General features: G+C 38.1%; 1 protein-coding gene across 1 annotated transcript in view; it reads left to right on the plus strand.

Moving 5' to 3' along the window:
* Positions 1–1,762: 1,762 nt before the first annotated feature.
* kpnb3 (karyopherin (importin) beta 3) overlaps positions 1,763–26,595 on the plus strand; it is a 30,185-nt gene continuing 5,352 nt past the window's right edge. The window contains exons 1-19 of the mRNA XM_055164191.1: positions 1,763–2,033; positions 12,502–12,582; positions 16,798–16,990; positions 18,646–18,748; positions 18,824–18,920; positions 19,012–19,116; positions 19,650–19,772; positions 22,002–22,122; positions 22,762–22,849; positions 23,066–23,172; positions 23,290–23,414; positions 23,520–23,609; positions 24,040–24,213; positions 24,280–24,498; positions 24,633–24,716; positions 24,802–24,934; positions 25,349–25,470; positions 25,964–26,059; positions 26,211–26,496. Of these exons, the coding sequence (XP_055020166.1) occupies positions 1,956–2,033; positions 12,502–12,582; positions 16,798–16,990; positions 18,646–18,748; positions 18,824–18,920; positions 19,012–19,116; positions 19,650–19,772; positions 22,002–22,122; positions 22,762–22,849; positions 23,066–23,172; positions 23,290–23,414; positions 23,520–23,609; positions 24,040–24,213; positions 24,280–24,498; positions 24,633–24,716; positions 24,802–24,934; positions 25,349–25,470; positions 25,964–26,059; positions 26,211–26,496 (2,425 nt within the window). The 5' untranslated portion in view covers positions 1,763–1,955. The remainder of the gene's footprint in view (positions 2,034–12,501; positions 12,583–16,797; positions 16,991–18,645; positions 18,749–18,823; positions 18,921–19,011; positions 19,117–19,649; positions 19,773–22,001; positions 22,123–22,761; positions 22,850–23,065; positions 23,173–23,289; positions 23,415–23,519; positions 23,610–24,039; positions 24,214–24,279; positions 24,499–24,632; positions 24,717–24,801; positions 24,935–25,348; positions 25,471–25,963; positions 26,060–26,210; positions 26,497–26,595) is intronic.

Raw genomic sequence — 26,595 nt, forward strand, 5'->3', positions numbered from 1 at the left:
CAGGCATCTAAACTGTATATTCTAGTTTATTTTTATTAATTATTCATTTGATTATCTTGTTTTGTAAAGTCTATTCACTGACAATTGCAATGAAAATGGTAGTTTTTACTTGTTTTTCTGCATTGTCATTGTGCAGAGACCTGCCCCTGCATCCAAATTATACATTATAGTTTGTTTTGATTAATTATTCATTACTTTATCTTGGTTTGTTAAGTGTATTCACTGACAAATTGAAAGAAGATGGCAGTTTTTGTTCACTTTTCTGCATTGTTATTGTGTAGAGACCCACCCATGTATCCAAATTATACATTCTAGTTTATTTTTATTAATACTTCATTTCATTATGTTAGTTTGTAAAGTGTATTCGTTGACAAAAGCAATGAAAATTGTGTTTTTGCTTGATTTTGTGCATTTTATTGTTTAAAAAACCACCTGTGCATCCAAACTATACACTGTAGTTTATTTTTATTAATAATTCATTTCATTATCTTGGTTTATAAAGTGTATTTATTCACAAAGGGGGAAGAAAATGTAGTTTTTGCTTCATTTTCTGCACTGTTATTGTGTAGGGACCCACCCAGGCACCCAAACTATAAATTCTAGTTTCTTTTTTATTAATTATTCATTGCACATTGCATCTATCTTGGTTTGTAAAGTGTGTTCACTGACAAAAGGAAAGAAGATGGCAGTTTTTGTTCACTTTTCTGCATTGTTATTGTGTAGAGGCGCCCATGCATCCAAATTATACATTCTAGTTTATTTTCATTAATAATTCATCTAATTATTTTGGTTTGCAAAGTGTATTCACTGACAAAAGCTATGAAAATGGTAGTTTTTGTTTGCTTTTCTGCATTGTTATTGTGTAGAAATCCACCTGTGGATCCAAACTATACACTAGTTTATTTTTATTAATAATTCATTCCATTATTTTGGTTTGTAAAGTGTTTTCACTGACAATTGCAATGAAGATGGTTAGTTTTTATTTGCTTTTCTGCATTGTTATTGTGTAGAGACCCTCATGCATCCAAACTATACATCCAAAGTATTCATTCTCTTTTATTTTTATTCATTATTCATTTCATTATGTTGATTTGTAAAGTGTATTCGTTGATAAAAGCAATAAAAATGGTAGTTTTTGTTTGCTTTTCTGCATTGTTATTGTGTAGAAATCCACCTGTGCATCCAAACTATACACTGTAGTTTATTATTTATTAATAATTCATTCCATTATCTTGGTTTGTAAAGTGTATTTGTTGACAATTGCAAAGAAGATTATGTTTTTTGGTTGCTTTTCTGCATTGTTATTGTGTAGATGCGCCCATACATCCAAATTACACATTCTAATTTATTTTTATTCATTATTCATTGCATTATCTTGGTTTGCAAAGTCTATTCACTGACAAAAGCAATGAAAATGGTAGTTTTTGTTTGCTTTTCTGCATTGTTATTGTGTAGAAATAAGCCTTTGCATTCAAATTACACATTCTAATTAATTTTTATTAATTATTCGTTGCATTATCTTGATTTGTAAAGTGTATTTATTCACAAAAACTAAGAAAATGGTAGTTTTTTGTTTGCTTTTCTGCATTGTTATTGTGCACAGACCCACCCATGCCTCCATCCCCCTGCCGCTTGTGCAAAAACACGCGCAACATGCATAGCAATTTCCCGCGTTTTCCCTTTTTTACCGCTGACCAACCCTCGCTTTGCACTCACTTTCTGCGCCTTTCTGACCCAATCGGAGCGCGCAGATCCGCCTGAGCGCTCCAAGCCCCGTCCTCCTGCACGTTTCGGACGAATGGGCGCTCGGTAAAGCCGATAAACGCGACCAATCGGGACCCGGGGAGCCGCGAGTGTGACCGAAGCGAGTGGTGCAAAGTAGCCGACCCGGGCTCAGTCTTTTCGGCCCTCCTTTTTTCCCCCACCCGGTCTGTTTCTTTCGTATCTTGACTACAATGGCGGAGCAGCAGCAGTTCTACATCTTGCTGGGTAATTTGATGAGCCCGGACAACAACATCAGGAAACAGTCGGAGGTGAGAAACGTCGGGGTTTTGTTGTTTTTCGGAGCAGATCGTGTCGGTAATCGTGAGGCTCCAGCGGCTGCGTAGGAGACCGAAGCCCACGTGTATGGCTAAAGGGGGGACTTGCTAAATCCAGGGCGTTTCAATCCGGGAGGGTCTTGATTCACAAAATCGGCTTTCACAACTAAAATAAACGCGTTCATACTGCTAATAATGTCATTTTAAGTTGTGCTTAGGTTAAATCCGAATCACTGTGACTTAATATGTGGTGAAACTGCGCCAAATCTGTTACAGCCACAATTTCTGTTCAAAACTCATTAAATTGATCATTAAAACCAGCTGTGAATCATCATCGTTAAACAATCACGTGCCAAATCTTATACTGGATCCCAACCGTTTGTATTTCGACCATTAAACTCATATTTATCAACCAAAAAAAAAAAATGCCCAAGATTCTCTAACCCATGCTCGCCCGATCGAAATGCCTGGTATTTAGAGAGACTCCCCGCACTGCACGTAGAGAAGCCGCTAACTGCTGGCTCCATGTTGCGTAGTTACGCGGTTTAACGATCATTTTTAACATTTACCAGCCCGAACGTCGACACGGTTAAGGTTTTGCGCCGTTAGGTCCTCCGTGTCACGCCATTTAGTCCAGATTAAGCCGATAAATGACCCTACGCGGACGTTTGATTCACCAGCTGACTGAGGGGCTAGGCAGGAAGTAGCAGCGCGGCGCTAGCTAAACGGCCCGTCGCTGCCCGATTTGTATCACTCCGTTGGCCGCCGTTTTGGGCTAAATTAACAATCAAAACGTTTCAAAATCATATTCCAATGATTTGTCAGCATTAAAACGAAGAGTTGTGAAATAGTTAATGCGAAAATATTGCCAAATTTTAGCTCTATAATCAATCTAGACTGAAATTTACGGAAATCGACGCACATTTTGACGTCTTTTCCTTACTTATCTCTCTTAACAAGCCATAACAACACTGCTTTATTGTTCTACTATCTGTAAAGCAAACATATTCGTAAAAACAGATCATTTCTAGTGATTATAAATGGTCACGACGGGCGATTTGTTGACGTTTGTCCAAGTGGATTTTCCGTGACCAATATGGCAGACGGCCGGAGTGTTACAAATCGGGCAGAGAGTTTTCCCAGTCACTTTCAGTAGCGAGTTAGCCGAGCCTTATTGACAATTTTGGGTTTGTTTGCCAAGTTTGTGATGAATTTAAGAACATTTGTGTAATTTGTGGACGGATTTACGTAGTGGAGAGGCAGGTTTAATATACGTAGGATCGCTAGAGAAGTGGTTATGTAACGTTATTAGTGTTTTAGTTCCCCACTCCACTGACACTAACAACAAATTGGGTTGCACCAAAAAAAACAAAACAAACATTGTTATATTCGATTGATTTCATTGTTGTCACTGAAAATAATGACAAAAACACTCGCACAAACGTAATCACAATTCACATTAGCATATAAATTGCCCTTTGTGTGATTTATAAACTGTTTTGGGAAGGTTACTTTTACAGATTACCCATTACATAGCCCAAAATGTAGTTTGTGACGTAATCCATTAAATTACTTCAAGTGAGTAACATAATCTGAATACTTTGGATTACTTGCTTTGCTGTAGAGAAGCAAAGACGAGGATATCTTCACATAAGTCTGCTAAAAGACAATAAAAAAGCCCAGTCTTTACTTAACCGTATTAAAAGTATTATTGATAGAAGAGAAGGAGACATTGTCCGCACAGCATGGTTTAGTCCTGGTTTAGTCCTGGTTTAGTCCTGGTTTTAGTCTTGGTTTAGACCTAGTTTTAGTCCTGGTTTTAGACCTGGTTTAGCACTGGTTTTAGTCCTGGTTTTAGACCTGGTTTTGACCTGGTTTAGTGTCCGGTAATGAGTGGAATTACAAAAAAAAAATTGAATACCCCGAATTGTGAAAACGGGAAAATACCGCCGTGTAATCCATTTATTTCAGGAAAGTAACTGTAATCCAATTACCACTCACTGAAACAGTAACTGTAACCGAATACAGTTACTCATAATTTGTACTCTGATTACTCCGGTACATGTAATCTGTTACTCCCCAACACTGTTTATAAAGAGCTTATAGCAAAACTAATGGGACCAAAACAAAGTAAGTCACGTGACGTCTATTTTTTTTAATCTAATATTTGTTCAGCATCTTGTTGTTGTTGTTGACATTTTGAGGACATTTTACCTCTCGACGGATATAATTTGTTATAAATGAATCGCTATTGTCGTTTTGAAACTCTTGGAAAGATAATTTAGTTTAACAGAGCCTCAGTTGTACATGAAACAACAAAAATACACTTCAATGATTATAAAATGACGTAAGTTTAATATATTGGCTAGGGGGCTACGCAAAAAAAAAAAAAACTCCTGTGAAATTTGTGAACTCTAATACCCCAAATTAAATGAACATCCTTTCTTTTTTTATTATCAGTGGACGTACTTGTAAGGACGCCCAATTATGACAAAACTCCTAATCACTATTTGGCTCAAAATGAATCGCAATAATTTCAAACAGCTGCTTAATACAGTCTAATATTTCACTTTTTTGCTGTTTTCAAACCACTGTAGATTAGAAAAACTGGACGTAATTCTGAACCGTTAAGTTAAGCGATTGGACTTTTGATTGCAACATGTTTTGTGATTGATTGATCGACTGAATCACGATTTATAAGTTTGATTAAGGGTTTTGTATTGCACCAAAGTGACTCTTGTGAACTTTAAGTCGTGTTTATAATGTTGTTGCATCATCAAAAACAGACCCGGCGTTGATGTTTTTCATTCACACACGTTTGCGTAACTCTTTTTATTATTCATTTGTCTACGTCTCCAAAGCTCAATGTAGCTGATGATAATGTCAGTATATTTGTTTTCATGATAATAAGTGATAAAATTAAAATTAAATTCAAGTATTTTAGATGTGTAAGAACATCACAGTTGTTAAGGTAAATATTTTCACAAATAAAATATAAAATTAAGTTATATGACCTTTTACCTTGCCCCCGGAAGTAAACAAAGAGAGAGAAATATAGTAGCTGCGAAAAAGACAATAGAGAAAAACAGCAAAATGTGTAAAGAAAGACGTCAAAATTAAAGACCCGCTACTTAACCAGTGTTGGGGAGTAACAGATTACATGTACCGGAGTAATCAGAGTACAAATTATGAGTAACTGTATTCAGTTACAGTTACTGTTTCAGTGAGTGGTAATTGGATTACAGTTACTTTGTTGAAATAAATGGATTACACGGCGGTATTTTCCTGTTTTCACATTTTGGACTAAACCCAGGACTAAACCCAGGACTAAACCCAGGACTAAACCCAGGACTAAACCCAGGACTAAACCCAGGACTAAACCCAGGACTAAACCCAGGACTAAACCCAGGACTAAACCCGTCTCGGTCCTAGTCTCGGTCCTAGTCTCGGTCCTAGTCTCGGTCCTAGTCTCGGTCCTAGTCTCGGTCCTAGTCTCGGTCCTAGTCTCGGTCCTAGTCTCGGTCCTAGTCTCGGTCCTAGTCTCGGTCTAAACATTTTGACACCCAACAGTAGGTGAACATAATTTAAGGCAGCAGTGATCTCATATAAAAATCATTTCTCTATCAATAATATTTTTAATCTGTTTAAGTAGAGACTGGACTTTTTATTGTCTTTTAACAGACAAAACACTTTATGTTAAGATTCTAGTCTTTGCTTCTCGACAGTAAAACAAAAGTCTGTTCATGGAGACTTTGGGCTCAACAGACAATTTGAAGAAAACAAACATGAATTTTCAGGATGTGTTTGGAACATTCATGTCGTTTCAAAAAGCATCACAATATCAAGTAATCAAACCCTCTTGTTTGCTATATTTCTTGAACCCCTTAGCCAGTCAATAAAACAAAATGAGAAAATACAGGGTATAGATATGATGGGCAAGGTGCAAAAGCTAGCACTGTTTGCAGATGATGTTTTGATATATCTATCTAATCCTAATACATCATTACCAGCAATTATGTCAGAATTTGAGAAATTTGGACAATTATCGGGCTACAAAATAAATGTACAAAAAACGCAGGTGCTTACTTTTAATTACAATCCAGCTGACAATATAAAAACTACTTTTGAAATTAATTGGGATTTAAAATTAATAAAATATCTAGGTGTAAATCTGACAAAAGACTTGAATCAACTGAAAGCAGCCAATTATGAGCCATTATTATTTAAAATAAAACAAGATGTAGAGAGGTGGAACTTAATACCATTTACGACAGTTGCTTCAAGAGTTGATGTGATAAAAATAAATATTCTTCCCAGATTATTGTACCTTTTTCAGACCTTGCCAGTGGAGATAACAAACAATGAATTTAATGAATGGGATAAATTTATCTCAAGGTATATTTGGCAAGGGAAAATACCGAGAATAAAATACAGAACACTACAATTGTCTAAGGGAAAAGGAGGATTAGCTCTACCCTGTTTAAAAAGTTACTACCAGGCTGCTCAAATTAAATATTTGTTAAATTGGAGTAACCCATCATATTGTGCAAGATGGAAAGAAATTGAAAGCAATAAAATACAGGGAATACCCGTTCAAGCACTAATTGCGGATAACAAACTATACAATCAAGTCAGTGGTAAAATTAATCAATTTGTGCAAATTTCTTTGAAAGTATGGTTTGAGATAGTTAAAAAGAATAACTTGATACAGTTTAGTAAGTTGTTAAGATGGGTGGGATACGATTCAGATTTTATACCCAATAGGAATGATCAGCGATTTAAAACATGGGAACATGGTCCATGTATGTGGTGGGAATTATTGATGAATAACAAATGCAAAGGTTTTCAAGAGATCAAAGAACAATTTGAGCTAACAAATCAAGATTTCTACAGATACTTACAATTAAGGCATTATTTGGAGCATGACATAATAAGGGATAACTATGAAGGACAACCAGAAATGATTAATTTGTTTATATTAGCTCACAAATCTAAACTAAGTAAAAAAATTGTTTCAAAGATATATATTGGGTTGGAAAATTTAAAAAGGGATGATACACAATACATAAGGAGGAAATGGAATGTGGAAGCTAATATTAGCCTAACAGAGGAAGATTGGGAAGAGATTACTCAAAATATTTGGAAAACAACATCATCTTTAATGTGGAGGGAATATGGTTGGAAAAATCTGATGAGATTTTTCAGAGCACCAGCCCAGACAAAATATCGAGATACAAGATGTTGGCGACAGTGCGGGGAAATGGTGGCAAGTCATATACATATTTTCTGGACATGTCCTCTAATACAATGTTATTGGAAAGAACTGAAGAACGTTATGGACGTGGTCCTACATATTGACCTCCCTTTTACCTGTGAAGTCTTTTATTTTGGCAAACTGGATGCAAATGTTAAAAACAAAATAAATTTCAAGATATTTAAAATCATGATGCTAGCAGCAAAAAAAGGTATTACAAGGAAATGGTTAAATGCTGAAGCACCGACAAAAGACAATTGGGTTGATGTAATTCATGATATTTATGTGATGGAGAAATTAACCTATGCTCTAAGATTAGAAACAGAGAAATTCGAAAAGATGTGGAAGGGTTGGCTGAGTTTTGTTAAAACGATACGTTTAGATTTTATTTGAGGGCTCATTTCCCCAATGTTCAGTTCGCTACCAAATTATGTTTTTTTTTTTTTTTGTTTGTTTTTTTTTCCTTCCTTCTCTCTTTTTCAATATAATAGAAAAAAATCTGTATTTTATTTGGAAGATTAAGTTTAAGACAATGTTTGATCCTTAAACAATATTTGCATATGTGTAAGTGTAATAATTGTCTTGGAAAATTAATAAACAAATAATATAAAAAAAAAACAATATCAAGTAATCCAAAGTATTCAGATTACATTACTCACTTTAAGCACTTTAATGGATTACGTTACAAACTACATTTTGGGGATGTAATCTGTAGGGGAATACATTTTAAAAGTAAACTTCCCAACACTGTACTTAACTCCCGCTGCGTTTATTTAAAGGTATTTAAGTAAAGCTGAGACATTTTCTGTGTCTTTATTTTAGTTTTCACTGGTGTTTCGATGTGTTGATGGAATTGAAGATTACTGAGCATAAATATTGACAAACGAGTCCTTTTTTTGTGAAGAAAACCAGGGTAGCTGCGCTCAAAACGCTTCGCTCCACCTCGTGATGTCATGAAATGGTCAGAACTCGGCCTAAATCTGTAGAGTTTGTGCGTTTTTAAACACGCGTAGACGAAACGAAACACAACTCCGGGTCTGTTTGTGATGGGGAAACGACGTTAGAACATGGATCATATACATATAGGTCCTTTAAATATATAGCCCTGGATGCCCCGTCCTCATCCCTGTCCTCGTCCCCGTAAAGCATGAGGCCCCAAATACACAGCTCCACTTCCTGGTGTTGCGTCATGGTCTCTCCCTCTGCCCCTCGTCAGCACTTCTAAGGACAAAACGCTGCTGTCTGCTCCTCTCCGGTGACACTAAGCCCGACGGATCCACTCCCCATACAAACGGCACATCCCGGCCCTGACACTTTAATACACCGGACTCTCGTGCGCCGGATCACGCCCACGCACAACGATTTATACCTAAACTGTATTGTTCTTAATATAAGGATAAAGTTCGTCATAGTGTTGTCATGAATCAGTGTGTCATTTGTTCGTTTGTTTTTCAAAATAAAACCAAAAGTAAAACGAAAAAATAAAGTTTTTCTTCATTATTTGTCTCCAAAATCAAAATGAAAAAACGGACAACTATTCTTTTGTTTTTGATTTAGTTTTTTTCATTTTTTGATTTTGTGTTTAAATGGAAAAAACTGATAACGACTTCTTCAGTGACTTAAACTGAGAACTGAACCGGGTCTGAACCAGCTCTAAACCGGTCCTGTCCCGGGACTAAACTCGGGACTAAACTCGGGACTAAACTCAGGACTAAACTCAGGACTAAACTCGGGACTAAACTCAGGACTAAACTCAGGGACTAAACTCGGGACTAAACTCGGGACTAAACTCGGGACTAGTCTCGGCCCTAGTCTCGGCCCTAGTCTCGGCCCTGGACTGAACCGGTCTCGGTCCTGATCCGGTCCCTGATCCGGTCCCTGATCCGGTCCCTGATCCGGTCCCTGATCCGGTCCCTGACTGAACCGCGACTGAACCGCGACTGAACCGCGACTGAACCGCGACTGAACCGCGACTGAACCAACTGGGACTCAGACCGGGACCAGACCAGGACTCAGGCCTAGTTTAGTCCTGGTTCAATTCTGGTTTAGAGCTGGTTTAGACCTGTTAAGTCCTGTTTTAGTCTTGGTTTAGTCCTGGTTCAGTCTGTAAGTCACAAAAAAACGAGACAAAATTACCTTTTATGTTTTTTTCATTTTGGTTTTGGAAACAAATAATAAAGAAAATAGTTGTTTTTTCCTTTTTTTATTTTGTTTTTTATATTGAAAAATGAATAATACAGACTGTCATAATACTAAAATTTCAAACTATTTTTATACTAATGAACAGACTCGATACTCAGTACTGATTCTGATATTATGATGAGAATAAAAACACTTTCTTTAGACTATAGTGTCATTTTCAGCATTAAATTATAGCACTTTATTTTTTGTGCTCTTTATTTGTTCTAAAACAGCTCAAGATAATTTTAAAGCAATTCAAGAAAGTTTAATTTGTCAGTGTCAATGCAACTTTTTTAACGAGTGTCTAGTTTCGATACTAATTCGATCGATTATCTGATTTCCGATACTTTTAATGGCCTTAATTGCCTATAAACTTGGAGTAAGGATCCGAGATAAACGAGCAAGGACGATATTTGATTGCATCTTTTAAAATATTCAGTTAACAGGGTCCGTTTTAAAGTACAGGCCCATTAACAATTGAGGGAAGACTGAAATATGAACTGCTAAACTAATCCAAGAATGAACCGGGAGACGCGCGGGAGGGCATCTGACACACACACGGACTTTTCGGAACATTTCATTTTTTTGTAGAAGTCTAGACTTGCACAGATTAAAACCCCACAGACTCAGTTCGAGGTTTAGATCTAAAACAGGATGTTAAATTGCCTAAATAGTTTCCAGTTTTGAGGGGAAATCGTGTCGTCTCGGAAATTAAATTATAATGTTTTTTTCTTTTTAAAACTGGGCCAAGATGTTTTTATTTTTGTCTGCGCTTTGATCAGTCGACGCCACAAAAGATGAAGAAGTTAAAACGTAAAAAGCGAGCAACATTTGGCAATCAAAACATCTTAAAATATTACTTTATAGCGCCGCGTTACCTCAACGAAATGCAAAATTTAAACGCAGAACTGGGAAAAACTATCACAATTTCTGTCTTGTTCATATCCTGCCATTCAAATTTTGTCAAATATAAGGTCGGAAATCATAATCGATACCGAAACTAGGTATTTATTTGAACAGATATCGAAAAACTAGAATTGCAGTTCAAAAAAAAAAAAAAGCATGCATATATTCTTGTATAATTAAATTTTTGTCTCATTTATTTCTTGCACTTGTTTACACTTGTTATGGTAAAGTTATTTTCTTAATTTTTGCTATTTTTATCACAATTTTTTGCTTTTATTAAATGTTTTTTTCTCGTGTCAATACCAAACGATACACATTTTTTTAAAGTTGCTTTTTAATTGTATTTTAGTCTGATTTTATTCTCTTAACCAGCATTGTTACGATCATAAACGATAAACGTTTGTGCCTTTTGTTAACATTATTAGTTTGTACGACCGTAAATGGGGAAAAATAAACATAATCCTTACGTTCTTCGTTTTCATTTTGCTTATTTTTGATGCGATCAGACTAGATCTTCATTTGAACAAGTATCGAAACTAGAAAATAAACAACAAAAGGACAAATCAATCTTGTACTAGTTTTGAGTCCACGTGATCATTTTTGTGTTGAAAATTAAATTCTACTAAAAGTGTACTCCTTAGTATCGAAATGGAGTTAAATATTAGACTCATGTTGTCACGAGACTAAACCGAGCCTCTTTCTGGAGTTGAAAATGCCCCTGTGTGTCTCTCGCCTCTTTTCAGTCTGGGATCTTTGTTATGTAGATCATTTCCTGATGCTGCTTTCAGTGCTGGAAGTTTCGCCTCTTGCAAATCCTCGCGGGGGGTTCTGACCTAAATAAAGGGAGTTTTTGGGAACCGGATTGACCAGAAGAAAGTGAAATATTTTAATTGGTGGATCACAAAACGAGTATCAGTTTTTAGTGTCTGTTAGTTTCTGTCGTACAACTTGTTTTGAATTGTTAATTACTATAGCAACAGTCTTAACTTTTTATCATTCTGAACCCCATACGTATAAATGTTATGACTTTATGATATTACTTTGATCATTCCGGGTGTTGGTTGTAAAGTTTTTTTATAGAGTGTTTTACAACAGTTTATCAAATCGGTCAATGAGGTTTATTTAGCAGTAGCAAGTCTGTTTGAGAGTTTATTTTTATTTTATTTTACTTCTGTTTATTCTTTTCATGTCTAAAAAGCTTTAGTAGTTTTGGGAATACATTGACAATACAAAACTATGCTCATTATTGTCCTGTTTGATTTAAGTAGTTGCTTTTCAAATGCATTTTAGTCTAATTTTGTTTGCAAATTGAATGTGAAAGTGTAGTGGTAGTGATAGTAGTAGATTTTTATTATAATTTTTTTATTATAATTTATTTTATTTTAATAATATTTTAGATTATTATTTTATTTTTATATTTTTTTATTTTATTTTTTTTTTTATTAATTTTTATTTTTTATTTTATTATTTTATTATTATTGTATTTTTATTATTTCTTTTATTTTAATTGTATTTATTATTATTATTATTATTATTTATTTTTATTTATTTTTTTCAGAGGTTTCCATAAATATTATATCCACAAATTGCATTATTGTGCAGTAATCAACAGATACATAAAGGCAATTTTTATACTAATCTTTCAGTATCTAAAACATTTTCTGTTTTTATAAAATTTTTAAATTGCTTTCCCGTGTTGAAAAGCCTGGGATTGCAGTTTAAATTGAAATATGCATGGATTTTTTAGTATTGTCGTTTTTTTGTTTTTTTTTTTTTTTTTTTTTAAGTATCCTTTATATTTTTGTGCCTCATTTTGTTATTGCACTTCTTGTTTTTAATATTTTTATAACCTAATAATTCTCTGCTCTTATTAAACATCTTCATGTGTCGGTACCAAACAATACTCTTATTTTTTAAAGTTATTTCATTATATTTTAGTCTTGATTCAGTTCTCTTAAGCAGCGTTTAGTCCAGGCTTGTTATGGTCCAGTCCTGAACACATGTTGGTTGAAATGGGACTCTGGTATTTTGAGCATGTCTAAAATGTCAACTCTGAATTCCTGGGTCCCCCCGAAGCGTCTCTGAAATGCTGTTTTTCTGTTTTTGTGTTTTGTTTCTCAGGAGACGTACGACTCGATTCCTGGAGGAAACAAGATCACGTTTTTGCTGCAGGCGATTCGCGATGTGTCCGTCGCAGAAGAGGTGCGTGTGTTTTAGTATAATTTCTTCATGTTTTACAGTTTTAAGCACCAAAAGTTCTTAATTTTTGGTACTTTAGGTTTGAGGTGGGGTTATTAAACAAGTCAAATAAACTGCTTTGTTAAATTTCTCTGTACAAATTGGCAGTAGAGGGCGCAAGGAGCAGTTCAGCTGGAGAAAGTGAAAGGAAATATTCAGTTATGATTTTCAATTTTATTTTTTTGTTTAAAAATGAGAGATAGCTTTTAATTAACAGGTTTGTCATCCTGGATAAGACAGGATTTTGTTTTTTTTATTGGAGCAGAGGTTAAAGGTGCTCTATAACTTTTAGGGAGAAAGAATCTGTGTATCATTTGTTTTTCAAAATAAAGCCAAAAATAAGAAAATGAAAAAAACAACAATTTTCTTCATTATCTGTCTCCAAAACCAAAATGGAAAAAACGGATAACGATAAATTTTTTTCAGATTTTGATTTTGTGTTTAAAACGATAATGACAGTTTCCCGTTTCTGTGACTTAAACTGAGATGCCGGACTGAACCAGGACTAAGTCAGTCTCTGTCAGTCCTGGTCTCACTTCTGGTCTGGCCCGGTCTCAGTCCTGGTCCTGGCCTCCTGACAGTCTACGTGGGCGCAACTCCAGGCCCTTCCCAACTTTCTAGTCTTGGTTCTAGTCTTGGTTCTAGTCTTGGTTCTAGTCTTGGTTCTAGTCTTGGTTCTAGTCTTGGTTCTAGTCTTGGTTCAGTCCGTATGTGGCGCAAAAGTCCAGCATCGCAGTTTAAGTCACAGAAAAAATATCAGTTTTTCATTTAAACACAAAATCAAAAACTAAAAAGATGAATCATTATCTGTTTTGTTTTGTTTTTTATTTTGGTTTTGAAGACAAATAGTTGTTTTTGCATTTTCTTATTTCTGGTTTTACTTTGAAAAACGAATGAACGAATGGTCCAACATCTGTTTTGTTTTGTTTGTTTTTTAATTTTCCCCCTCTTCTTCCTCTGAGATGTTATTGGTATGTCTGGAATGTCCCACAGTACGGCATTACACTTGTCTGTCTACATGGAAACAAGCAAGTGATGCCACCTGCTACCGGTCAGATCTGTGGAGAGGTGACTCCACAATAAAGATATTCCTAGTTAGCAGGGATATCCAACTCTCTCTGTACGATATTTAGTGCAATATTTTTGATATTTTGGCTGATATAATTGAAGATAGGACACATTTGAGCTTTTAAAATGCCTTGACAAGATTTTGGTGTGAATTATTTCCGTCATAATCCCAGTAATTCAAGTAAAAACACATTTCTTCATGTTGTCTGCGCTGAAATGAATCATGGGAAATGTAGTTCCTGATGTTTTTAAGCTGTTCCTACAATAAAACCATGAATTTAAGCAAACAAACTTGTAATTCAGTATATTGTGACAGCCCACGATATTATTGTGAGACTTTAACGAATACAATATTACGATATTTTGGTTATTGTTACATCCCTAATAGTTATTTAATTATATTTTGTACTATAAAAACACCAGTAATTGAATATATGGACGTTTAAGTTTAATGCCAGACTGTGGAGCATTCTAGGCAAGGAAGATCATCTCCAAGGAGACAAACAAGTGATTGAACCATCCTCCAGAAAAGTTACACAGTGCACCTTTTTAAAATATTGTGATTTTTACTGCCGTGGGAATGTGATTGGCTGTGGACCTGTCAATCAAATGTCCCAAGATGATCAATGACAATTTAATCACGTTTTACTGAAACTGATTAATTCCTCAACGGTAGAACTACATTACAAGGTTAAAAATGTCTAAAAGATCAGTTTGGTACAACATGGGCCATTGTTTTTTTACTTTTACACTAAAAATTGTCCAAGAATTTCACAAATGTCCGTGCCCAGTCATCACTTTCTGGCCCGACTCGTTAGGCGCGTGTTGCGGTATGTTCGTTTCTCAGACTGTGGCAGCTGTTTACGATTCTGATATTTTTAGATTTGTTGAAATTGGAGCAGGGACACGGCGCTTGCATCATGGATTATTTATATAGGACCAGGTGAAGATCCGTCCTGAAATCCGGGATCATCAAAACATGTATTGTCAACACGGTGTCGGTGTTCAGGCAGCGCTCAGGATGAAGCAACGGGCAGATAAAACTGTTTCCTATGATGCAACTGCGCTCGTATCACTAATTAAATTATATTGAATCATGTAGTGTGTAGATTGACAAGAGTGTGGGAAAAAATCAGTTTTAAAAAATACTGAAAAAATTGGATGAGGATTTGTAGTTGCTCAAATTTTCAGATTTTCTATTATCTATAAAATTTAAACCTTTTTTTTGTTCCTACTACAGATATTTGAATTAATTTGAATAATTATTAATAAGTGTCAAATGTTATTTCCAATCAGCTGGTTTTGAATTGTAATTAGCAGATGTGACATGCATAGAGGTCATTCTGTAAGTTACATAACAACCATGAAGTTAAAGGTGCGCTGTGGAACTTTTTTGGAAGGTGTCTGCAAACTAAGTCTGATTTATGAGCTGGTTTAACTTTGTGGAAACCGTCTGACCTTGCAGCATTAGGATTCGTTCACTTGACAGTAGGTGGGTAGGTTGTGACGTATGTAATGCTCCAAATCCTGTAGGAAGAAGAACAATAACGTCTTTCCCCTTGATAAAATTCACCAAACATTCTCTTTGTTCCGGCTTTAAATTCTCGATCTCAGGAATTGTTGCCAAAACAGAATGTCTGTGTTCGTCTACATCCAGCTCGACGCTTTGTTTATGGTTGTGCTGTTCGACAAAAGGGACACAAACAGACGCTACGAGTTTAACGTCACGGCTTCACAGCTGATTGGCCGGTGCGCCGTCAACAACTTCTGAGGTTCTTGCAAACTGGAGGCACAAGGTGGCGTCAGCTTGGCCAGCAACAAACTAATGCTTTGGTTTAAATTGTCCACAGTCAGGCATTAAACTGCTCTGTCTTACATTTATTCAACTACAGGTGTTTATTTCTCAAAAATATCTGAAAATACAGCTGTGAGTGGGATCACGTCTCCAAAGATCTAAACTGTAATTTGGCTTGAAAGTCTCCATGGAGATTAAGTTTATGGCCATATTGTAGGACATTACTTGCCAGGCTGGTGCCAACTAGTGCCTCCACTCAATTTCATTTCTCTCCAGCGATTAGATCAGAAAGAAAATACACTAGACAGTTCGCAAAAACCCTGGAAGTGCGAGTTCAGGCACCAGCCAATCAGCGAAGAGCCAGATATTCTGTGTTGTCAAAATTCACCAAACATTCTTTGTTCCGGCTTTAAATCCTCGATCTCGGGAATCGTTATCAAGGGGAAAGACGTTATTGTCCTCCTTCCTACAGGATTTGGCACATTACATACATCACGACCAAACAGCAGCGATTGGTTAAATATAAATAAAGGACACACCTACTGTCGAGCGAATGAATCCTAAGAAATCCAGACCGTTTCTATGAAGTGAAACCAGCTGATGTTTATGTCCATACTGTTGAACATTACAGGCACATCTTCCAATGAACAAATTAGAGCAAATTTAACTTTAAGGGCAAAAACGTGACGTGTTTTATAAATTCAGTCATAAATATTGTATAATTTAGACAGCAACACTTATTTGGTTTAGTTGGTTTCCTTTTTCATACATAAACATTTCACTGGATTTTACTGAACTAAACTAAGTTGTTGTGCATAATAGTGAAGATTTCTGTTTAATAATTGTGACTGAAATGAAATATACCAATTTAAAATGTTTTAATCAATCGCAAAGTATCTATCGGTGTTTGTTTTGTCTGGAAAAGGGAAAATGGGGCAAATAACCTAAGGTGACTTTTTTCTGCTCCTTTTCTTTCATTTCTTGTGTGTTTGATGTTGTGACACTGTTGATGTCTTTTTATACTTTATGAAATAAATAAATAAAAAAAAATACTAAAATAAAATGGTTAAAGGAAGGTTTAAAGTGTCAGAAAAAGTCCTTCCTTGTGCGTAAATTGTCTGTTATTGGATCCAGTTTTCTGTTGATGTTATGAAGTCAAATCAGTGCTACTTTCTGTATTTTTGTAGTTCAACTTTTCTGCACAAACTCACTTAACCGATGCAAAACTTTGATAAATGTGTCAGAATTAGAACTGCGTGAGAATGTGTCATGTGACCTTTTTACCCTGACCTGTGCTCTGTGCTGTTGCCGGGCAGGTCAGACAGATGGCGGCGGTGCTGCTGCGGCGGTTGCTCTCCTCGGCGTTCGAGGAGGTGTTCCCGGGGCTCACGGTGGAGATGCAGATGGCCATAAAAACAGAACTGCTCACGGCCATTTCCCACGAAACCTCGCCGAACATCAGGAAGAAAGTGTGTGACATTGCCGCGGAGCTGTCCCGGAACCTCATCGGTGAGGAGACACTTTTATACAAAAAACGGGGACAGTATTTGGTTAACACAAATTAATTTAAATACAAACTGAGAGGTCAAATTTATTTTAAAAACAATTCTCTTGAACTACTCTCAAAAAAGCACGTGTTACAGATGGAGTAGATTTATGAAAGAACTTAGATGACCATATCAAAGCTCGTACCAACTTGTTGCACTTCAAAAAAAACAATATAAAAATCAGATCTTACAAAAATACCTAAAAGACCACATCCACTGTCTTCACAACTAAAAACACAACTATGAACTAAACACAGGCTTTTCTTTAACATTTTCTTTAACATTCCCTTTTATTTTGATACGATCATAATGGTTCGTTCAGACGCCGGTGTCAAAAACGCCCTAGACGCCTTTATTTGGACCCCTTTTTAAATTTGAGTTCAGACGTCCCCGACTACTTGCCCTGGAAACAAGAGCCCAGTCCTGGTCTTTTCCCTAAACAATGGCAGACCAGACTGAGAGAGACTTTAGTGTTTTTATGACATGAAACCATCAGTGAGGCGATTGACTCGGTGGCTGCGGTGTGTTTTATATATGTGTACTCTGCTAATGACGCTGGTCCAGTCCTGGTCCAGTCCTGGTCCAGTCCTGGTCCAGTCCTGGTCCAGTCCTGGTCCAGTCCTGGTCCAGTCCTGGTCCAGTCCTGGTCCAGTCCTGGTCCAGTCCTGGTCCAGTCCTGGTCCAGTCCTGGCGATCTGCTCGGTGATTGCGGTGTATATATGTATATGCTGGAAATCTTTGTGGCTCTCCGGTTCTCGGGTCTTTCTCTTTCTTCTTGATAACATCGCTGTGTCTCTGGATACTCGTCCGTGATTGGTAGACGTGTCCAACGCGAAAAGTTCAGCATTTTCAACTTCTGCGTCTAGAGCGTCAACACCAGAACGCTCAAGACTCGCCGCTTCGTCGCTAGATTCGCACTGCGCTGACAACCAAAGACGCGCCGCAAAAACACAGAACACCCTAGATGCTCCGGTCTGAACGGGCCTTAAGTGTTTCATTTTGTGCCTTCTTTATGGTCATGAAGTAATAATAATGATAAACGAAAAAAAAAAAAAAATCCTTACATTTTTTTCATTTTCATTGTGGTTTATTTCATCCGATCGTCAACTTTGTGCCTTTTGTTAACATTATTATTAGTTAGTACAACCATAATACTGTACAAAGAAAATTACTTAAAACAAATTTGGGAAGTTAAAAAATAACTTAATGTAATTTATAACTCAATGAAATGACCCAAATTAAATACAAATATAAACGTACAGGTGTTGCTTCTGTAGGCGTTGCACAGAGTTAGATTTTTAAGTAGTTTGAGTCTATTTTTGTCACAATTTTTCCAACTATTCAAAGTATTGTTCATACTTCAAGCTCTGTTTACAGGTGTGGAATGTCAAAATAAAAGCACAGATTTCAAAATAAAACTCTGCATTTAAGTGAATTGGAAAACAACTGAAAGAAAAAGAACAGTAGGGATGGGGAAATGTTGATCAGAAACGCGCTCAAAATGTTCTTGGTTGACAGAAAATTTCTCTTAAAAACTAGACGGGTGCATCAATCTGTGGTTTCTTTTTTTCGTTTGAAATCTTTTAATCACACATTTTTAAATCCATTTTCCTCCAGATGACGATGGGAACAACCAGTGGCCCGAAGTGCTTAAGTTTTTGTTCGATTCTGTCAATTCTGATAACGTGGGTTTGAGAGAAGCCGCTCTACACATATTCTGGTGAGGACTTTTTAAAAATGGACTTGAACGTGGTGGTGAATGAAAATATATTAACGAAAAACTTCTAATTTTTAGGAATTTCCCTGGGATTTTCGGTAACCAACAGCAACACTACTTAGACGTTATTAAAAGAATGCTGGTTCAGTGCATGCAGGACCAGGCCAACCCACAGGTACGGTTTTAATAACTCCTTTTAAATCAACGTAAATTAATTAAAAAGTAAAAAATGTAGAAGTGCTAATTGGATATTTAAACGTTTTCAGATCCAAATGCTGGCGTCACGAGCTGCGGCCTCTTTTGTTTTGGCCAATGAAGGAAATGCAGTTCTCCTCAAACACTTTTCAGATCTGCTGCCAGGAATATTACAAGTAAGAAAACACATTTATTTTATTTTTTTTTTGGTTTTGTTTTTTTATTTTTTGGTCAATTTTTCTTAAGAAGTTAAACATCTCAGACCTGCTTGATTAATTTTTGGGTAGAGAGTCGGTCAAATGCTTTTCTTCTTTCTTTAAAATGTTATTGGTTTGTCTGGAATGTTCCGCAGTACGGCATTAAACCTTTCGATCTTCATGGAGACCAAACTAGACAAAGTTCCAGGTCAGATCTGTGGAGAGGCAACCCCATTTACAGTCAGAATGTTGGTTTTTCCAGGTATTTTTGAGCTGTAAATTCATTTGTGATTGAATAAATGTAAAGTAGAGCTGTTTAAAGTCACACTGTGGAACATTCCGGGCAGAGAAATGACCCCTCCATAGAAACAAGCTTTTATTAAATGAAAAAATACTTAAATACACTGTATGAACAGTGAAAATATCAATGTTTGTTCTCTGAAATGTACTCATATCTATTGTCTTTTACAATTAAATGTGTTAATTAAACTTGTTTTTGTTTTTTCCCGCAGTCGGTGAACGACTCTTGTTACCAGGGAGACGACTCGGTGCTGAAGTCGTTGGTGGAAATCGCAGACACGGCTCCTAAATATCTGAGACCAAACCTGGAGGCGACACTACAGCTCTGTCTCAGGGTCAGAATCAATCGCTCACCCGTAAAACCAAATGCAAACTGTTTAACGTTTAATTAGCGACTTTCTTCTCTAAGGTTAGTTTTATTCCTCGACGCAGGCTTTGAGCTTCCTGTTATATGCAGCATGTAATATGTAGTTTTATACGGTTAATCGCCATTGCAGCGTTCCTCGTTTTTCATCATTCTAAGTTTACGTTTACACTGAAACGAATCGCCGTATCGGAAACTAATTGCGTCCAGACACGTCGTTTCTGTGTCTGCGAGTCGTCCCTATCCACACAGCTTTGAGCACATTTGTTTACGTTTTACAGAAATGAAACTTAAAACCACATGGCTCATTTGCATAAACTGAGAGCTCAAAAAAACAGCTCAGTTCTTGTGCCTGCTGCGGTTCAGCATTTGTCGAACTTAAAAAAGACACGACTCAGTGGAATAATGAGTGTTCTCTCTGTGACAGAGGGGTGTTCTGCTGTTGGTGAGTCTGTTCTGTGCTTTTATGGCGTTGGAGATGGTTCATGTTAAACTTTTCAGAGATTATACGTGTGCAGGTCATACACACAGACACACGTTTATATGAATGGGGACATATTCTAGACTCTTAGTGTTTTGGCGGTGATTTACTTGGCGGTGCACAGAACTACATCAGAGTATCAGTGTTTTCAGGCGTCCACACAGTCAAGGATCAGATCAGACATGTCGTTTCTGTGTCCGCAATCAAAGCCTTCCCTATCCACACAGTAACGCGAAACCACTTGAAACACTAGACGTCATGATGCCAGCCTAGTCATGTGACATGTGGGCAGTAAAAACAAGGAAGTGGTGCACCATGTCTGAAGTTGCAGCAGCCGATTTTGAGCCAAGGAAGATGGCAAGAGTGAAAGTAGAAAGTAGTTCTAGCTCAGCTGTTTCCCGTTTGTCTCTAGTCATGTCCTTATTGGACCACAGTTTAAACAAACCAGAGCTCCTACATCAGAGTATCAGTGTTTTCAGGCATCCACACAGTGCCGGATCAGATCTGTACTCGGATAAATTCATGGGAGCTGGAGACACCAGATCGTTCCGTCTCTGGAGCCGTTTTCAATCAGATTAGTATGAACGAACACTGCACCTACAACCAAAACAACTTGAATACGTACCAGTGTGGACGAGGCCTGAAACAGCCAATGAGTGTGTATACATGCACATCAATAACCCGGTTATGATCGGGTTTTTTTGAGTATCCCGGTTTCTTGATGGTGCATGTAAACGCAGTAACCCGGTTTCAGTAACCCGGTTATTAGAAACCAGGTTACTGTAGCTGGTTTATTCCAATAGTAACCGGGATACTTGTGGCATGTAAACGCAGTACCCCGGTTACTGCAACATAAAGTTGAGTCGCATGCGTCCAAACGACCTTCACTCGTGTGATCGCTGAAAACTAAAACATGAACTATCTCCTATACAACACACACACAGAACACACTTACCATCATTAGCCCCTCTTCTGTCACAAAAATAACACACATAATCCAGAGTCGTGTCATTTAGTCCAAAAGAAACGGCACAAGGAGCGAGTTGTTTTTATCAGCGCTAACAGTTTATGCTAATTAGCCAAACGGTCTTAAGTTTCGTTTCTGTAAAACGTAAACAAATGTGATCAGAGCTGAATGATCTGATCAAACGGGCTGATGTGGCTCTATAGTGGTTCTGGTTTATCTGTTGTAAAGTTGAGTTTATTTATGCAGAAGATTTTAATGAAGAATCTGCACAGTGGATTGTGGGAGATCTCGTAGCTCCTTAGCTTCTTATGCTAAAGGAGCTCACGGTTTGTATTTTTCCTGGTTTATGAAATTGATTTCAGTTAATTTTTGCGCCTGCGCATTTGTAAGATTATGTCAAGAAACCGGGATACTCCATTTGATCATGTACACGCGGATATGAGTGTCCCGGTTTCTCAGGGTGCATGTATACGCAGTAACATGAATACTGACAGAACCGGGGTATGGCTAATAACCGGGATACTGATGTGCATGTATACACACTCAATGTATGGGTTTCAGAATAATAAATGAATTTTTTTTTTTAAAAGCAGTATAATTTGAATTGGCGGAAAAACGTTATTCAAAAATGTTGCATATAACAGGAAGTTGAAACCCATGAAAGATTTCTATGAATTTCTTAATCACTGGAGTAAAATGCAAAAGATTTAAACTCTTGAGTCTGACTTTAAATGGCCGTTTGTTTTTTTCAGCTGTGCGCGGACACAAACCTGTCGAACATGCAGAGGCAGCTCTCTCTCGAGGTCATCGTCACGTTATCGGAGACGGCGGCGGCCATGCTGAGGAAGCACCAGGCACTCGTGGCTCAGAGCGGTGAGACCTGACGAGGCAGTTACACACATACACACACACACACACACAACCGAAGCTTTAGAACCCCACACTTTTTCCAGTTTTTTGACAATTATTGAGTTCAAACAAGCAATTTGAGTTGAAAAAGAAATAATTTTATAGACCAAAAACTAAACTTTGGACTCAGATCTTCCAAAGGTGGACACTTTCATAACAGCTGAACGCACTCGTGGCTCGTTCTTTTTACAAGAGAAATCAAATATTGTTCAAAAAGTTTTTCCCAAGTCTGTCGCAGAAGTTTCCATAAATGTGTGGCACTTGTAGGTTGCTTCACTCTTTTGTCCAGTTCATCCCAAACCAGCTCGATGGGGTTTAAATCTGGACACTTCATGTTTTCAAGTTTTACCATCTTGTTGTTTTTTCCTGAGGTAGTTTTTGCAGAGCTTGGACTTGTGTTTTGTTCGTTTATCCTTTTTTTTTTAACCTCTGTCTGTTCAGTTCTTACCTTTTGTACCATTTCGAGCTCTTCATTGGACTTGAATTGCAATAAATAACTTGAAAAATGAGGGTGTTCTAAAACTTTTGAACATATTTACCTGAGGATATGAATATGAATCGGTTTGTTTTGAGTTTGTCCTCATCAGATCATATTGTGTTCAGTTCCTCAGATGTTGGCCATGATGGTGGATCTGGAGGAGGACGACGAGTGGGCCCAGGCGGACGAGCTCGAAGATGACGACTTTGACAGGTAAATCGTGAATTATTTGGCAAATATGACTCACGGCGGATTTGTTAAAAGGAACATTTTGCACTGTCATCCTGAAAAGTACAGTCATTGGAGACTAGTCAAGTTTTCTGTTTAAAAAAAAAAAAAGCATCTGTTGGCCACATGTCAATAAAGGAAATCATTTTGTCCCAAACGAGACTCTTGGCCTTAGACTAAATGTTTGTGGTGTTTCCGTAGTAACGCTGTAGCTGGGGAGAGCGCCCTGGACAGAATCGCCTGTGGACTCGGAGGAAAAATAATTTTACCGATAATCAAACAACACATCATGCAGATGCTCCAGAACCGTACGTTTGACACAAAATGGAAACAAAATAAAATCCATAAATCTTTAGTCTGAAACTTTCACAATGAAACACAAATGAGGTTTTAGTTTTTAAAATATTTCTCGGTTCTCTCGGTAGCGGACTGGAAATACCGTCACGCGGGGCTCATGGCTCTGTCTGCGATCGGAGAAGGATGTCACCAACAGATGGAGACGATTCTGAACGAGATCGTGTGTGTGGTGCTCCGGTTCTGCGCAGACCCGGTAAGATTATAAAAATAAAAATATAATTATGTATATATTTAAAATTTTACATTATTTGGCAACAGGTACAAAGGTTAAATCACAATCTGTTTGCCTTCTTCACAGCATCCTCGGGTTCGGTACGCCGCCTGCAACGCCATCGGACAAATGGCCACAGACTTTGCTCCCACCTTCCAGAAGAAATTCCACGACAAGGTACAAAGAAACTGACCAAAGAATGAAACTAACACAACAAGCGGACGTGCGGACGAGACTGGCGCGACGGACGCGCGAACGAGACTGGCGCGACGGACGCGCGAACGAGACTGGCGCGACGGACGCGCGAACGAGACTGGCGCGACGGACGCGACGAAACTGACTGACCAAAGAACGAACGAACGGGACGCACGGAAACTGACCGACCAAAGAACGAACGGGACGCAAAGAACGGGGGGTTCTGACTCTAGTTCTGATGACTCACCCCAAACCCAAAGCTTCCATCCATCTGCTCCAACACTGACTTTAAAATCAAGCTCATAATCTTGATTTTGGAAACTTAAATTGTTTGTCTGTTGCCTCACACAGCCAGATTAGCTCAAAACTCGTGTATAATTTGTAAATCTTCTGCCCTGGTTCTTGTGTCCAGGTGATCGTGGCTCTGCTGGAGACGATGAAGGACCAGGGCCACCCGCGGGTTCAGGCTCACGCCGCCGCCGCGCTCATAAACTTCACCGAGGACTGCCCCAAGTCTCTGCTGGTGCCATATCTGGACAGTCTGGTGCAGCACCTCTGCGCCATCATGCAGGCCAAACTACAGGAGGTATTTATTAAAACACGAAGACGGGACATGTATTTGGACTTTACTGACTCGTCTTCCTCCCCGCAGCTGATCCAGAAGGGCACGAAGCTGGTCCTGGAGCAGGTGGTGACGTCCATCGCGTCTGTGGCGGACACGGCGGAGGAGAAGTTCGTGCCGTACTATGACCTGTTCATGCCGTCGCTCAAAAACATCGTAGAAAATGCCGTTCAGAAGGAGCTGCGTCTGCTGCGAGGGAAGACCATCGAGTGCATCAGCCTGATCGGACTCGCCGTGGGGAAGGAGAAAGTAAGAGTTTGAGTTTAAATGTTCATTCAATAACTTAAAACGTGCCTTGAACTTTGAGGGAAGAAAGTTTGACAAGTTCCACATCTGTCGTCCTGATGTAAGACCGCGCTCTAACCCGGACTGTTTTTGTTCAGTTCATGTCAGACGCCGCCGCTGTGATGCAGCTGCTCCTCAAAACACAGACGGACTTCAACGACCTGGAGGACGACGACCCACAGGTGAGATCAGATATTTTTTTTAAAGACCGTACATATATTTTAATACATATGACAGAATATAACCCCGTCGTTTGTTTCCCGTCAGACCTCGTACATGATCTCGGCCTGGGCGCGCATGTGTAAGATTCTTGGGAAAGAGTTCCAGCAGTACCTCCCTGTGGTGATGGGGCCCCTCATGAGAACCGCCTCCATCAAACCAGAGGTGGCGCTACTGGACAGTGAGTCTCATTCATACAAGTACATATCAAATGATGTCTGCTCTGTCCTAGACATTTTTAGCAGGTAATTTAAGTAGGTCTGAAGGCCAAACCTGGTCCTTCAGGGGGTCAGTTCAGCCCCAGAGTTACTCTGATGCAGTTGCGAAAGGACAAAATTCATGAGGGAGACACAGTTATTAAAACTATTTAATCTCATCCATTTACAGAACTATTTTCCTTCAGAAGATTATTGGCTCTTGCCCCTCTAATACTAAACTTTTTTCTGCTGAAAATGTTTGTCAGTTCAATCGCCCTGGACCAGAGGGGGGGGGGGGGGGTCATTCATAATATGTGAATTCACTACAGCAGTAATTTAAAAATATATTTGACACATTGATATTATTGTAAACAAATCTTTTTTTATGTGTGTCGTAGCTCAGGACATGGAGAGCATCTCTGAGGACGACGGGTGGGAGTTTGTGAATCTGGGAGATCAGCAGAGTTTTGGGATCAAGACGGCCGGACTGGAGGAGAAGGCCACGGCCTGTCAGATGCTGGTCAGGACTTTATACATTTTATATTTACATTCTAGGCCAGATTAATCTGTGTGTCATTCGTTTTTCAATATAAAACCAAAATAAGAAAATAAAATAACAAACAGATAATGATTAGTTTTTTCAGTTTTCGATTTTGTGTTTAAATGAAAAATGGGAAAAAAAACAGATAACGGACTGGACTCGGACTCAGTCCTGATCCTGGTCTCAGTCCTGATCCTGGTTCCGGTCTCAGTTCCTGATCACCCGACAAGCTATGCAGGTGCACCTGTCCGTCCCGACACTCGTTCAGTCCTGGTATCGCAGTTTAATTGAAAACTGAAAAAACTAAACATTATCTGTTTTTTCATTTTGGTTTTGGAGACAAATAATGACGAAAATTGTTTTTTTTTTGGTGTTCTTATTTTTGGTTTGTTTTTTTGAAAAATGAATGACACACGGATACAGATTTAGCATTATATTATAAAGATAATGATGATTTTTTTTTTTTTTCCAGGTGTGTTATGCCAAAGAGCTGAAGGAGGGTTTTGTGGAGTACGCAGAAGAAGTGGCCAAACTCATGGTTCCTTTGCTCAAATTCTATTTCCACGATGATATCCTTTTGTCCTTCTGGTTCAGTTTTGTCTCATATTATCGTTTACCCTTCAGTAGTTTGAATATTATCGTTTATCGTGATGTTTTTCCGTAGCAGCGTTTACTTCAGAATCCTCTGGTCCGTTTATCCGTCCTTGACCTCGTGTCCAGGCGTGCGAGTGGCGGCCGCAGAGTCCATGCCGCTGCTGCTGGAGTGTGCTCAGGTCCGCGGGCCTCAGTATCTGTCCGACATGTGGAAGTTCATGAGCGATCCTCTGATCAAATCCATCGGGACGGAGCCGGACTCGGACGTGCTCTCTGAGATCATGCACTCGTTCGCCAAGTGCATCGAGCTGATGGGAGACGGCTGCTTGGAGAAGGCTCAGCTGGAGGAGCTCGGAGGGATCCTGAAGGGGAAACTAGAGGAGCATTTTAAAAACCAGAGACTCAGACAAGGTACGATTCTGACAGAAGATTTCAGTGTGTTTAGGTTTGTTTGATTTGGCATTTTATAGTCTGAAAAAAACCCAAAAAACATTACAATCATCTCTAGGC

The sequence above is a fragment of the Boleophthalmus pectinirostris genome, unplaced genomic scaffold (assembly GCF_026225935.1).
Source record: "Boleophthalmus pectinirostris isolate CB_2022bp ecotype Guang Dong unplaced genomic scaffold, ASM2622593v1 HiC_scaffold_11, whole genome shotgun sequence".
Classification (NCBI taxonomy): Eukaryota; Metazoa; Chordata; class Actinopteri; order Gobiiformes; family Gobiidae; genus Boleophthalmus; species Boleophthalmus pectinirostris.